Source organism: Zingiber officinale, chromosome 2B (genome assembly GCF_018446385.1).
Source record: "Zingiber officinale cultivar Zhangliang chromosome 2B, Zo_v1.1, whole genome shotgun sequence".
Taxonomy (NCBI): domain Eukaryota; kingdom Viridiplantae; phylum Streptophyta; class Magnoliopsida; order Zingiberales; family Zingiberaceae; genus Zingiber; species Zingiber officinale.
In genome coordinates this window covers 83239920-83255485 of record NC_055989.1, presented here as the reverse complement: position 1 = coordinate 83255485, position 15566 = coordinate 83239920, and the positions used below count along the sequence as shown (strand labels likewise).

Genomic DNA, 15566 nt, shown 5'->3' with positions numbered 1-15566 from the left:
CATTGACCTGAGCATTGAAGGGATGAAAAATAGTTTAAATTTTTTGCTAAATTTTGATGTAAGATCCATAATTGAAACAAATATGATATGATGGTGACAATTTGCATTTTGATGAACACTATTAAACACTGAATTGATCTCAAACTCCAACTAAAAAAACAATAACAATTTGTTTTGGATGAACAGTATGAAACACGACTGATCTCAGACAATATGATATGATGACGACAATTTGCATTTTGATGAATAGTATTAAACACTGAACTGATCTCAAACTGCAACAAAAAAACCAATAACAATTTGTTTTGGATGAACAATATTAAAGACTACTGATCTCAAACTCCAACTAAAAGACCAGGCCTTGACAAATACCAATGTGGAGTAGAAAAATGATAAAGTTGACTCCCATGTGATGTGCATAATCCTTCAAGACATGAAGTATGAAGCCTATCTGGGTTATGCCGTGACTCTGTATCCACTTCTAAGTATAGCACTTGGACACCCCTCTTTAACTCAAATTGTTATCAGGTAAGTTTCTTAACATCAATCTGCAATTCACAATGTCGATTTGTTTTCTGCTCAAAGGAAATTTGGACCTTGCAGTTAGAGAGAGAGATCGAATGAATGTATGGATGAATAAAATGTTGTTATCAAAAACACAAACCTGGTGAAGGGTTGGATATTACTTGCATGGTTATCTGATAGGTCTAGCCAATGCAAAAGAGGATTCAGGATTTGCTGACATCAATAGTTCAAGTGGAACAACCTTGGGTGGAGTGGGAATTTTCAGACTTGGTTCGAAAAGACCTATGCAGGGTATTTGAGTTAAAAGAAGATATTATAGCCAAAGGCAAGAGTGATGAAACAAAGAGGCAAACAAGGAATGTCGGGTTTACCTGGGGACAACTTCCGTCCGCCGTATAATGCTTTTGCCAAGGGATTGGATGCCCATTGATTGACGGCCACACGGTTTGTAGGCTGAAACCCAATAATTTTCCCATCTCCAGACAGCACAACCTGGATGGCACAGGAACAGTTCAACTTTACATATCGGCTGCAAAAGCAACGAATCAAACCTTCCCCTTGATATTGGAAGAGATGGAAGTCAAACATACCAAAACAATTTTGAACGACTAAAAGATCAAATTGTAAAAATCCATTAGAATTAAGAGCACAGCATAAACATGGAAGTCCCAGACAATTACCAGATCAACATTTTCATGAACTTGGAAATTTTACATGAAAATGAATAACTGCATGGCAAAAATCAGCATATTTCATGTGATTTAAGGTTGCACCGTGTTGTCTAGTAATCGGACAAAAAAATGTTTTGTCATAATTTTATGCACTTTGGAAGATAAAACATTCATCAGAGGGAAAGATCATTGTTTTAGACCTATGATGAAAAAAAAGATTCAACTGAAACACACCTGGAAACTAGCAATATCTTGTGCATTAGAATGGGAATCCACATTGTTCATTCCAGAAGTATGCATGAGGGTAGACTGTTCAATATGAGAACATTCTGCATTTTGAGTTTCAGGAGAAATCAAGCTGCCATATGGTTCTGTTCCATGATTTGCAGGAGTATCATGGAAGTTACTGATGTGATCTTGTTCATTATGAATATCAAGGTGAAATTGATAGTTGTTCATCAAGTCGTTTGGAAGTACACCAGTCCATGCACCAATGCTCACGTCAAAAAGCACATCCCCAGGCCAACCAAGTGCATCTTTAATATTTTCAACAACTGATATCGCATAACTTCCTCCCTATCCAACGCAGATATGTAATCAAATAAATATCCAAGAACAACTAATATGCATACGCCTTTTCACATACCTCAGTTGTTCCATAATCCTGGAGATGGTAGTCACCTAAATTAGTTGAAGAAACAGGATTGTTCCTTTCTGTTGATGTTTTGAGTTTTAGAAGATGTTGCCAGTGTGCTTGAGCTAGAATACTCAAGGCAATAAAAGTGCATACTCCAACTAATGCAAAAATCAATTTTTTCAAGGACGAACCCTGCAAATAATCAGGTTTGATGGTGCAAAATTAGGCCTGACTACATCTTTAACTATGGCATCAGTGCCAGCGGAACTAGGCAACAGGCAAAACAGAAAGTGGTTTATCTGTGTTTATATCAAGCAAGTTGACTTCTCAACATGTGGTAGATAAGATGCCAAATTTCTGTTAACGGTACTTGAGAGAAATAGATTAGGAAACTAACATGGCAAAACAAGAAGGCACCTTTTTGATCTGGACATTTGATGATCTAGTCAGTAAACTGCAGACAAGCTGTTTGGCAGGGAGCATAAATCGATCTTCATAGTACCTGTCGAGAACATTTGCAAGTTCCACCTGCACTCAATTTTCATTTATTAGCTTCAAAACTTCTGTAGATGAAAGGTTCAAATTCGAATGGAACACACAAATCTTACAACATATACATCAATTACAAAAACATGTCTCACTAGCAAGAAATTGACACTCAAGGAGAAAGAATAGCAGAGCTGATAACCAATTGAGTTTGAAACAATACTTTATGTTTATATCTGAAGCATTAAACCATTTACCTCCTCATAAATGTTTGGAATGGAAATTTTTCTTTGGCAACTAATGACAAGCTCCTAGTCCCTCATAAATCATACTTGTATATCCAAATAAATAAAATAAACAGTGGTACAAATTAATTGGAGTAGATGATTGAAGGAAAAAGGAAAGGATCAATATACCATTTGGTAATGGGTCAAAAGAACTTCCCACCAATTATTGGCAACCTTGTGCCATCCTTCAAGCTTTGCATCCTTAAAAATATCAGCACTAATTTGTACTCTATAGGCAGGAACAAATTCATTTGTCCAATAACTCAATCCAGGACCACCAGCTTTCTCCAATCTGGGATAATTAGGTGCCACCCACCAACTATGACCTGGTTTCCTAGCAGTGTAGCATATCCCCTTGATCGAGCTAAATTTATCCACCTGACTCATTGCATTCATTACTATTCCACGTTCAGCAATTTTATATACGCACATTGAAGAATCAGCCGAGTACTTCCCATGAGGCTTCTGTAACCAACTAAACATTGACATCAGACGAGAACTATCCACCTTGCCAGAGCACCTCCTTTCAGTTTCATTGAGAGCAAAAGAACAGATAGTCTCAGCGAGCACAGAAAGAAACCTCACATCTGAAGAGCTCACAGTGAATTGAAATGGCGCCTGTAAATAAGCCAATAACCCCAACACATTTACACAAATGACCAAAACATAAACTAAAGCAAACAAAGACAATATATGGTCGATATTAAGAACCTCTCTAGGCTTTGCAAGATCTTCCATATTCCTTTCTGTCCCTGGACAAAAGGATGTGAGCTTGTAACTCCAAACTTTCTGCAAGGTGACTTGCCTGAATGTCATTGCGAGTATGTTCGTGGTATTTCCAGCTAGAATATCAGAGTTAAGACTATTGCGCAATTTCTTGGCCTTCTCTTGCACCCTTTTAGCAGGTAAAATCTATCAAAAAAGCAATTTTCAGACACCGAACACCCGATTCATACAATTCCATCCCACTGTGGGAAAAGAGAAAGCAGGATAAATCAGAACTAACTAGCCTGGTGGAAACCGTGCTGCGCTCATCGGCGCCGGCAGGGAAAACGGTCTCGACGACCATGGTTGAGGAACCACTGGAGAGATGCTCTTCGGCGGCGCCACCTCCGTCGGCAGCAGCTGCTGTGACGGCCTGCTCGAAGCCGACGGCTCCGACGAGCGTGAGGCTGGCGAGGTCAGCATCATAGGAACGGATGGCTGGAAGGCTAGCGCCGGCACTCGAGGTAATGGCGCGGAGGAGCTCGTCGTCGTTGGCGTGGAGCGCTGCGATCCGTCGGCGGAGTCGGAGACCACGTGGCGCGAGGGCTCGTGGGAGGAGAAGGGAGGAGGAGAGAGGGAGAGCAGGAGCTTGGAGGGGCACCGCCATCTCGAAGCTTCGACGCCTGTTTGGTTTAGGGCATTAATAGTACAAGGAAGTTCCTTTGTTTTTTCCCATTTCGCCCCCCTCCTAATTATCTAAAAGTCTTTATTTTTTTATTTACGAACGGATAAATCCTAACTAATCACACCCATAGAAGTTTTCTACTCGCTATTTATGTAAATCAAAAAACGCTCACATATTTAAATGATCAGTATTTTTAAATCCGCTTCCTACTGAGGAAAATTCTATGTAATGCGTCGCAGTTAAAATTTAAATCTTAAATTCTTTAACTATTCGTTGAAAGATTTAATTATTACATCATTGCACCGAGTAATTTTATGTTTACCATTAGAGATTCCCTCAAGACGGCTCCACACTTTCCAAAAGATGGAAAATCACGAAAAACATTTGTCTTAGACTCTTACTGGAGCATTCCCTTTGCATGAGAATGTCAAGCACCAACAAGACATTTTACATCAATTAAAAATTGACTCCAATATTTATTGAAGTAACCATCCATACTTATACTAATTCACCAATTATATACAAGTGTAAAACCTTGGTTTATTATGCTTTAAATTTTACTCGACTCCTAGTCACCCCTCCTGCTCAGCTTAACCGTGATTTACCCTTTTTGAATATCTGTGGAGTCAGACCCAGGGGCCACTAAGGTGACGGTTCCACCTTTTTTGCAACTAATTGAGCCAACTACCCCCTCTGGATATCTGTGGGGCCGGACCCAAGGGGCCGCTAAGGTGGTGGTTCCACCTTTTTGTAACTAATTGGGCCAACTATGTCCCCTCGTATGGGTCTAGTGGTTGTTAGCACATGAGGTATTACCATCATGAGGTATGGGGTTCGAATCTCGGTAAAATCGAGGTAAATACCTCCCTTATGTGTTAGTCACTATTCCAAAGGCTAGTAGTCACCCGTGATTTACCTCCTCCGTGCTGGCCCTGGGACGGGTTGGCAGGGGCGCTGGGGGCAAGCGTATTCGCCTTTTGCCATCACTAATTGGGCCAACTATGACCCCACGGGTCATCCGAGTTGGTAAGTAGTGGTTTGTTTGCCACTTGAGAACGTGGGGTCGAACCGCGGGATTGTCGAGGCGTAAATCCCTAAACCCTGTGCACCTCACCCTCACTACTTGCCCGCTCGGCTGTCGTGATTTACCTCCCTCGTGATGGCCTGGGGTCGGGTGCGACGTCGACGGGGGGAACTGGAGGCGAGCGATTTCGCATTTTGCCACTAATTGGGCCAACTAATAGGGGGTGCATCTTTACTTTTACCATTGTAGTAAAATGTGATTACGCTCACCTCAGACGATTCTCATTGTCTACACTCAAATTATATAAAGGGGGATTGATCCTGTCCGAATGCTGAACCAACGGACGCTGGGCACGGGGCGCTCTCCGACTGTTGACGTGGATCTTCGACTGGTAACACGCAGCTCCGGCGAACCTGCACAGAAGTCGGGCCGGGAAGGGGTTCTCGGCGGCGACCCTCCGACGCTCAAGTCAGGCGAAGCTCAAGAGAGAAAAAGTGGCTCCAGAACTCCTAGAAAGCGTACCTTCGGCGAAGAATGAGGGCCTTTATATAGGGCAGCGAAGAAGTGAGTGTACACCTACCGAGGTGTACACGTGTCCATGGCTCATACCCCAGTAAGCGCTTGTCAGTGAGCTTCCCTAACCCATACTGCTACAGTCTCAGCATGTCCTCGATGGGACAGCGGAATTCCCTGTCACAAGATTTGGAGCATGGCCTACACGTGAAACATACCTGCTGTCAGAAAAAAACCTCCTTTGTCCTTTTCCCCTTTGCTCCAGATCTAGCGTCCGGGCGGACAGCTCCCTCAACATCCGGCCGGACATATGCGGTGGTTTATTTGGGGAGGTCCCCCACCACGTGCTTTGTGGAGACTATTAGCAGTGTTACCTTATGGCTTTGACCGAGCGTACAGTCCGCTCGGCCCTGTGACCTTTTCCAATGAGCGCCGGAACCCTAATTTCGATAGGGCGCCTTTAACCATCAGCCGAACATCGTTCGGTCGGCCAGCCGATCGGACCCATCCCTCCGGACGTTCGATTCCACCGGACGGCCGGTCGGCCATCCGGTCGGGCCCGGCCCTTTCCGGATGGACAACTGCCGCTTTGACTTCCACGTGGCGTTGACTCCACAGGGTTGGGTCCCCTGTTCTCACTACCGGATCAGGGATAAATCATGTGGTCAACTTATAGCCAACTGTCAAATGGCTAGGCGATCAAAAGAGTTTTTCCCAGAGGGCATGATCCTTGCCGAGAATTGATCTCTTCCCATTATAGTAAATCTGTTACTCTCTAGCCAACTGGATACCCATAGAGATAACTACTTTTATCATTGGAGCAAAAGGTGAATCACGAGAGGCAGAGACGGAGTCACTCAGGGACTATCCTCGTTGTAGCCCATCCCTGAATGGCTCCATGCATATATCATGTTAAGAGAAAGAAAAACAATACCAAGTAGAAAAAACTTAACCACCAAGAAAATATCAAGTTGAAAGCTTTGTTTTCAAATTTTTTTATTAATTCCAAAAATTTTAAATTACACGTAAGGTTAGAAACATGTTTCACACATTTATTGTTGACCAATCTTTTTTTACACCTTATAATTTTATTTTTAATTCAATTATATATTTGTTTAATTAAATTTTTTTATTATAATTATAAATATGGATTTCTTATTTCTCCTATCCATTCATATTAAACTTGCAATATACATAATTGCTATTTCTTTAGCTACCAGCCGGCTACGATCATAGAAGGTAGCCCTCATTTCTATCATCCTCATCTTTGACTCTAAAACCATAGTCCAATTATTCGCCTTATTCGTCTCGCTCGTCCCATCGTCATTCTCTACTCATCCTCCCTCGACGATATCGTCTCCCTCCTCCTCCTCATTTACTTGTCCCCATGCCCTTTCATTGTCACCGTTTGTGGCGGGTCGTCACCGTCGAAGGCGTAGTCATCAACATAACCACTCTCGGCTGCAGTTGCCATGACCAGATTGACGTTTCCTCCATGTCGGCATACCCTTATGTCAACACCGGAGGTAAGCAGTTGTAGATTAAGGTCTCGCGTGAAACGCTCAAGCATGGTCTCACGTGAGACGCTCAAGCATGGTCTCGTATTGCGCTCATGGACAGACCACCTCTATCTCATCATCAGCAGCACATTCTCTAATACCGACGTTAGTGATGAGACCTTCTACGATAACCCCTAAATTTTCAATATCTACGAATTAGATATTACTATCGGTAAATTAACTTAACAATTTCATAAATAATAAAAAATCATTTAATAACAATTTCAATGGAATATAGGAAAAGACGAGATGACAACTTGATCGCACACAGTGAACTCAGACCTCTTCTATAGTGTCTTTGACGGACTCACTCAATTTAACATCAGCCCAGTCCATCTTTGACTTTTAGATCCGTCCCTGACGAGAGGCATTTTATCCTAGCATAATAACCCTTTACATGGGAACACCGAACAAAGCATTTTAGAATAGTTAAAAATTATCCCCAAGACTTATTGGAGCAACCACTCATGTAGTGGTCAACTGTACCAACTAGTAGGGGTAATATTCTCTTAGTTTTATTTTATCATTTTTTAATCCAGATATCCAATTTTTCGAATCGACTAATTCTGAAAGTGACTAATTCAGCTCCATAGAACTTTACCATTAGAGCAAAAAGTGATTAATATCACCGACCCCCCGACTAGATACAGGTAGGTAAATCATGAGGGGACATTTTCCCATAGCATAGACTCTTTGTACTAGGGAGGTCAGCACCTAACAGGGCATTTTACATATAAGAATTGATCTCAAAACTTATTGGAGCAATCACCTATGTAATTGTTAACTCTGTCAACATGTGAGGGAATAGTTGAATCATAACTTGCCCCTATAGTTTGACACAGCTAGTAACTACATTGATAGTTGATCTAATAGGTCTTGGGTCAATACCCCATTAGGTACAAAATATTCCATTGGATGATTGGTCTCTCACATACAAAGGATGTGTTAAGATAAAGGGGGTGTATTCAATATTGGATTTTTAATTATTTTGAATGACTTTTCTAGATTTAAAAGTCTAAGTATATTCAATCTAAATTTTTATAAATTTTATAGAAATATAGCAGTATCCAAATTAGATTTTTATAGAGTTTTAAAAAGTCATGTGGTATTCAAACTTGACTTTTTAAAACTCTATGAAAATCTTTTGGTATCCAAAGTTTCAATAAATTTTTATGGATTCTTTTAGAAATCCTTGTATATTTAACCAATAAGAGCTCTCCAAAATACTCAGTATAATTTAAAAAATAAAATAAAAAGTCTTCTCCGCATCCTTAAAATTTCTATAGACTTTAAATCGCTTTAATTTTTTACAAATAAGCCTTTTCCCTTCCCGCTCCTCAATTTTAATTATTTCTTTGATCTTAAAAGTCCTATCCTTATTCAACCTCTCGTCAGCCTGCATCAACCTCGCAGCATGTATTTCATGCGAAGCTGAGAGTCCTCTGAAATGTCGTTCTCCGACGTTATAACGATAAAAGAATGGATCAGAACAGCTGGAACGGAATAGCAGCCGCTTGCAGCCTTTTCTCCGGCGACGACTCACGACGACGAGTTACAAGCGGAGATTTTTTATTTGGTTGCTCGTGATGGAAAACAATGACTGTCATCTGGTGAAGCCTGCAGTGCACTAGAAAGGAGGAAAACAAATAGAAAATTATTTAAAGCGGCCGATGATGCTTTCGTCGACTACTTGCAAACAGGTTGAAGTTAAAGTTGATTTGGACGGCGACACTCTGCGTAGAAGGAAGAGAATCTTGAGACAGTAAGTTTTAATATAAAATATATATCAATAAATCAAATTAATTATCAACTTAATTAATAGATAATTTAATAAAGTCTAATAAAATTCGGACCTAAAAATATTCTAAATAAAATTTTATATATTTATATTCTAGAAAATATTCTAGAAAATTTATTAAATTTTAAAAAATTTCTAAATAAATTTTATATATTAATATTTATTTATTTTAATAATATTATTACTAATCAAATTAATAAAAATATTATTAATTTTATTACTAATCAAATTTATCAACTCAACATTTTATTAAAAGTTAGACCAAAATAAAGGGTTAACCGACCTTTCAGGTTAATTTAGATCAAAATTATAAATAAAAATATTTAAAATTATTATAATATTATTGGATTTAAAATTATATTATTAAAGTTTTTTTTTTAAAGTGAGACGTTAACTTCCCTTTGTTTTTAGCCAAAACAAGATAAAAGTACAAAAAGTAAAAAAAAAATATGGATAAATATACTATTTATTATTTTATTAAAAAGATAAATTTAATTAAGTATTTTAAATTTTATTTAAAAATAAATATTCGTCCGGAACCATGACCACCTACACTTTATCAAGATTGAATACACCCCTTTAAATCTACAAGTTTATATAAAATTTACAAATATTTATAAAAGTCTTGCAAAAAAGTCTATAGAATCCCATGAATTTTTTTTACTACTATATGATATTTTATAAAAATCAATAAAAATCTATCTTAAAAAAAAATCAATGAAGTCATTCAAATCTCTTGATTGAATACACTCCCAAAAATGTCAACATAATTTATCCATCCGTATCTAATAAGGGGATGATAATACTGAAGTGCATAGGATGAACATTAAATGTAGAATGTTTGAAACGAAAAAAAAAAAAAAATCCTAAAAGGTTCATGAATGATTGGCACTTTCATCTCACAAGACAACAAAACACTTTCAAACTAGGGAATACTTGTTCCTATCGATTCACACTCTCATGAACATTGAACAAGGACAACCAAAAATGCCCTAAATTTTTCTCCTTCTACGACGCCGGCTTTAACCCAAAATAGTTAGCACACAAAATAGGGCTTTTCATACCAGAAATAGAATGCGAAGCGAGTGACTGGCGACTCTCTTCTTCCTCCTCCATCGCCGCCGTTTCTTCCTCTGATGAGATCGGATCTGCCGCTTCTTGTGAGAAAGAAAGAAGAAGCTGCAGCTTGAAGGATGGCTTCTGACTGGAGACGATTGGGCGAAGCACGAAGAACACGAGAAAGAGGCCTGCTCCTTTATAGCCTGATCGTATCGGGTCGGATTCTGACTGGGATACTACTTAATACGATGAACCCGTTTACTCATGCTATATTAATTTATTATCAATGTATAATAAATAAATAAATAATATCTAAATTCATCAACAATTATGGGATTTTATTTTAAAGCTATTTATCTTCTATGAAATCACTTTATGCTCGTTTACTTGAAGGGATAAACACAAAAAGAAAGAAAGAAAAAACAGGAGGATTTCTTTAAACAGATGTGTGAATGAATAGCCATTACTGCAAGATCTGACTGAACAAAACAGATGACAATATTACAACAACAATAGAACAAGAGAGTTCAAAACTTCTTCCCATCGTTTACCATCTCCAGCCAAATTAACTAATTCAAAACATGATCTTAAAAAAAAAATTCAATTTTTGTAGCACTGGCAAGACACCATGTTCGATCATTGATCACGTACCCCAGTCATTCCGAAATAACCGATCGAACTGATAAGTTTACTTTGATGTTTCGGTGGTCGCTGCTATACTTCGTATTTGCAGAGATTCTCGAATCCCATGTACTCGTGCTGCTGGATCTTATAAACCATGTTTGAAATGCCAACTCCGCCTGTTAAACATCGAAAGGAAGAATTGCATACTTTCTAGTAGTTTTGACATGGACATATTTCGAATGAATGAAGGAATTCATGGCTTCTTACCTAGCGAGATTGCGCTAATAAAGATGGTGGATGCGAGAATGAAGATGATGAGTGATGCCCTCCCCAATATTTCAATCAATCGCCTGACTACGTGCTGGCCGACAATGGCGGCGACTAAAGAAATGGCCACAAAGTATAATGCTGCATGATTTGGAGAAAGAACAGGAAGGTTAGTTGTGTCAACTGCAATGTGAATGAATTCAGATATGGATTTCAAAGGGAATTATTACCATATGGGATCGGGAAACGCTTAAGGAGGTAATATTCAACGACGGACATCGATGAGGAAAATGTCATTGCAAAGGTTGCGGTAGCACTCGAGACCTAAAAAGCGTGAACTCGATTAGATTGTGCTCAAAGAGATGTATCTTGTCTATGTTAATCAACTGCATATGTGAATTGTATCCTTCTTTTGAACTTTATGCATTCATGTTACTACTGAGATTCGAATGTCTTAAACAAAGCGAAACAATTAGAAGTGCACTGCACGCACCTGAGGAGGAACACCGAGCTCCAAGAATACAGGACCTAGAATAAACCCGCCTCCGAGACCAAGAAGCCCTCCAACCATGCCGGCAAGAACACCGATCGAACAATAGAATATGAGAATAAGAACTGTAAAGTTTGATCCATTCTCCCCCTTTGATGAAATTACTCTCCTTCCTTTGTACAAATTAATAGCTTCATATCCCGATACCCCCAAAGACACGGGAATCTGCAAAATTTTCACAGGTGCGATGTGATTATAGAAATCATTATGAATTATCAAGTTGACTCAAAAGTAAACAATCGCTAATAGAACAAGAACCTGAAGAAAGTTGAGAATCCAATACCACGTGGAGCAGGTTGATGTGTAGTATTGCTGAAAGGATATACAAAGACAAATTGTATCAGAATTTCATATTATATCGTCATTAAATTTATGTCGATGACTTGGACCAGACTGCTCTCACCTTCAGAACTTGCAGAATGAGAAATGATATCCACACAAAACAAAGAAGGCCAAACTCCTTCCAACACACATTCTCCATGATCGGGACCTGCAAAGGTTATTATACCTGTCTTAGTTCCTTATCGCATAGTTTGCCGCCAATAAAACTGATGAATAATAATACTAAGTTTGCTAACCTCGGTCCTCAGAGCCTTTGACGCAGCCCCAGGGCCGGACGGTAGAGCTTTGTACTCCACTTCATCTCTTCCTGCTTGACATAAATGATAGGTTAGTCTTAAGCATTTGAATTCTTAACAAAAAGATGAAAATTCAACTCACTGTCCGCATCCTTTCGCATCGCTGCCTCCTACAATTCAAAACGAGATTTAGGAAAAATCAGAAAATGCAATTGAATCATAAGGGCTTAAACATTTCAAAATCCAGGTGAGCTATGCACCTTCTTGGAGATGGTCTCTTTCTTCCATGTATCTATACCCCTTAAGAATGCCTTTGTTGATGTTCCTATTACAACGATCTTAAAACATGAGTCCCTAAACCGGGCACAGTGGGAGAATTGACAAGGGATCAGCCGATTTACCAATGAAGAGGATAATAAGGAGAATTGTAACCATCCAATCAGCAAAAACGACATTAAATACTACTCCTATACTGATGCCCAGCATGAGCATTGGCTGGAAAAGTAAAGCAAGATCATAATCGATGATCGGCATATCCAGAGTTGGATGCCTCAGCTTCAGGTTATACCAAACTGTAGATCCTGCAGCACCCATGATCATGCCTACACCGAATTAGAACTGTTTAGGTATAAAAACAAAAAAGAGAAGCACAAATGAGACACAAATGAAGATTCTGAAGAACTACAAGGTGAGTCAAAAACACTGTAGAATATAAAAGGAAGAAGGTAGGTGGATCAAAGTTGCGTCTTTTGAATTATTAGCACTGAAAATTACCAGTCAAACCATCTGTTTAGGTTTACCCTTTTTTTATTTTTGATCTCATTTAAATGTGTTTGTGAGTTCAAGTTTGATAGAAGTTTCAGATCTTACATTTTGATATCGCAGTGGAAGACTTTGGATCGAATCCGATGATAAGGGTAAGCATGGGGACGTAAATCCCACCGCCACCAACACCTCCAACGCTCCCAAAAGCAGATCCCAAGAATCCAATTAGGGTTCCGACAACGATTTGCCACCCAAATTCCATGGGCTTTAGAGTGAAAAATAAATCCAAAAAAGGAAATTTTAATCAAATCGAAGAAAGGAGACCTGAAAGAAACTTTCGAAATCTCAAAAACTTTAAAGTGCAATTGCTTTACCGGCCAAACGTGCTGGTAGGAGGAACCATCAGATTGCCACAAGAAATTTACGACCTTGAGCATGTAATGAGACAGCCCGACCTCCTCGGCTTCGACCGCCTCGCCAACTGCGACCGCGGGAAGAAACCCTCGGTCCGCCGCCGCCATCGCAGCGGCCAGCGCGAGCGAGACGAGCAGGCTCGTCCATAACTGTCCGCTCCACCATTTGAACTCCATTCTCCCTATTCCCTCCTCGAAAACCAAGCTTTTGCTCACTTTCTCAAGGCCTCTCTTCCGGAAACACCTCAAGCCGGAGAGTCAACGCTTACGCCGCCGTTCCGGTGCCGGAAACGCGATAGAGAAGAGGAGGCGGCGGAGAAGCCGATATCGGATTCTCTGGAGACCCGGAATCCGAAAAAGGCTCACGGATTCATAGGGAGGCGAAATGCAGTGGTATTTAAGACCATGGAGTGCGAAAATGCCCCTGCACTTGGAGTTAATTTCGAATGCATTAATATAATCAATAAATATTAATAACAACAACAAATGACCTAGCGAGCTGTTTTTTCCCATAGATAATGAGCCATTTGGAACAATAATTAATTGTCGCGCGTGAGAATTGTGATTTTTTAAAAAATTGTTATTATTTTCATAATAATCTTGAGCATGAAGTTTTATTTGGGTTGGAAAGAATTTTAAATACAATAAAAGTATTCTTCCCCCCTTTTTTGGAGATCGTTTATCCATTTGGAAGGAAATAAAATTTATAAAAAATAGATAAATTAAATTCCTTTTATAAATTAGTGATGTATTAAATATAGATTAACAAGTAATTTGATTTTTCAATCAAGGATTTTATTAGTCATTATATTAACATTTTTTTTTATATGCTATATATTAGGAGACGGTGACGTGGAAGAAATAAGGAAGACCTAAAAGACATGCGAGGAAAAGCAATAAATATAAATTAAAAAAATTGACTTTTATCGACATGTGATAAAATGAATGTGCATGCTTCATTGCACCGGGTGGAGAGACTGTTTTTTTTTTAATTTATTTATGAAGATTTGATTTTAATTTCGGTGAATTAATAAATAATTTTTTAATTAACGGTTGAATAATCTAATATTTAAATTGTATAAATAAGTCAAATTAGTGCATCGAACAAAGGCAAATGGTCATTTACAAAAATTAATTATTATTATCGAAACAATGACAAACTATATATGAGTTGATTCCTTATTTACATTGTATAAATAAGCAAATAGGTAAATTGCCACAATTTCAAAGATAATAAAATCGGATAGAATTAGAAGGGAATTAATGAATAAATTTATATTTCTAAAAAGTATTAACTTCTATTTATAGAATATAGACACTAGGAAGTTGCTTTCAATTACTATTAAATTATACTATAGATAATATTAAGTTATATTATAAATACTATTGAATTAATTTTAAATAGTGGAAAATTTATTATAAATTTAAAATTTACACGTTATGTTTATCTTGTGCATTTTAATAATGAAGATTTACCCAAAAACGTTAGCTAGTTTTATATATTGAATATCCATTTTATAATTGACGAAATTACGTATCCTCCCTCATTTTTTTCCCTATAATATCTCACTCTCTTATTTTTTTCTCTACAAAATCTAAACTATTTTTTTTCTCTAAAAAAAATTAATCTCCTCTTTGATATATGTCAAAGAGTTCACTTACAAAGTGAGCTAATGACTTATTCTCCCACATATTATGCTTGTTGTTGATATTAAGGTATGATATGATTCATATTAGATTTATGTTGAAATTTAATATTGATCATTTCCATACCATTTTAACATCTATGAAGAAATCGAAATAAGCAATGGAGGTCATCATTAAACTCCTTATAATCTTAAAAATATACACGACCTAAAATAAGTTTAATCAGACTTGTCTAAATTCATTAGTAGATTTTAACGAAGAAAATATAAAATGAGTCCAATTAGACTCCTTGGTATGACACTTGCTTCATATACTTTTATTATCCTTGGTCTTTCGTAAGAAGAGATAAATATTCTACAACTAATAATTAAAAAGATTCTAGTTAATTCGGAAGAAAAAAAGAATATAACAGAATTAATGCTTTTATAATTATAAGAATAAATAATCTCTTAGTATTATTATACAAATCTAGTACAAGATTATGATATTTCATAACATAATTTATTTCACAACTGTGCTATTCTTCTTCCATAACTTTTTCAAAGGTAGAACATTTGAATAACAACAATAAAATATAAGAATAAAAAAATAGAGCTTAACATTAATGTTGCTTTTATATATATAAAGAAAATCCGTCCAATCCAAGTAATTAGTTAGAAAGTAAAAGTTTTGACACTAAAATATTTGATCCAACAAACCAATCGTTATATGACAAAGGTTAGATCAACTTAAAACTATAGTCTTAAAATATATCAGTTAAGATATCATCTATC

At 37.7% G+C, this 15566-nt stretch overlaps 2 protein-coding genes across 2 annotated transcripts; both read right to left on the bottom strand.

Annotated features, from left to right (window-relative positions):
* Nucleotides 1–664: 664 nt before the first annotated feature.
* LOC122046085 lies at nucleotides 665–4026 on the bottom strand. The gene is made up of 8 exons (XM_042606596.1): nucleotides 3613–4026; nucleotides 3318–3518; nucleotides 2736–3224; nucleotides 2251–2361; nucleotides 1843–2025; nucleotides 1431–1772; nucleotides 897–1017; nucleotides 665–807 (listed from the first exon to the last, which is right to left on the bottom strand). Exons 1-8 carry the CDS (start codon nucleotides 3976–3978, stop codon nucleotides 695–697), a joined length of 1926 nt encoding a protein of 641 aa, XP_042462530.1. The 5' UTR covers nucleotides 3979–4026; the 3' UTR covers nucleotides 665–694.
* Nucleotides 4027–10380: 6354 nt separating this feature from the next.
* On the bottom strand, nucleotides 10381–13534 carry LOC122046084 (sulfite exporter TauE/SafE family protein 3-like). The gene is made up of 12 exons (XM_042606595.1): nucleotides 13108–13534; nucleotides 12839–12998; nucleotides 12370–12570; nucleotides 12229–12293; nucleotides 12111–12138; nucleotides 11969–12039; nucleotides 11794–11880; nucleotides 11649–11702; nucleotides 11334–11555; nucleotides 11071–11164; nucleotides 10841–10981; nucleotides 10381–10749 (listed from the first exon to the last, which is right to left on the bottom strand). The coding sequence occupies exons 1-12, from the start codon at nucleotides 13321–13323 to the stop codon at nucleotides 10664–10666; spliced, it is 1425 nt and encodes a 474-aa protein (XP_042462529.1). The 5' UTR covers nucleotides 13324–13534; the 3' UTR covers nucleotides 10381–10663.
* Between the last annotated feature and the right edge of the window lie 2032 nt (nucleotides 13535–15566).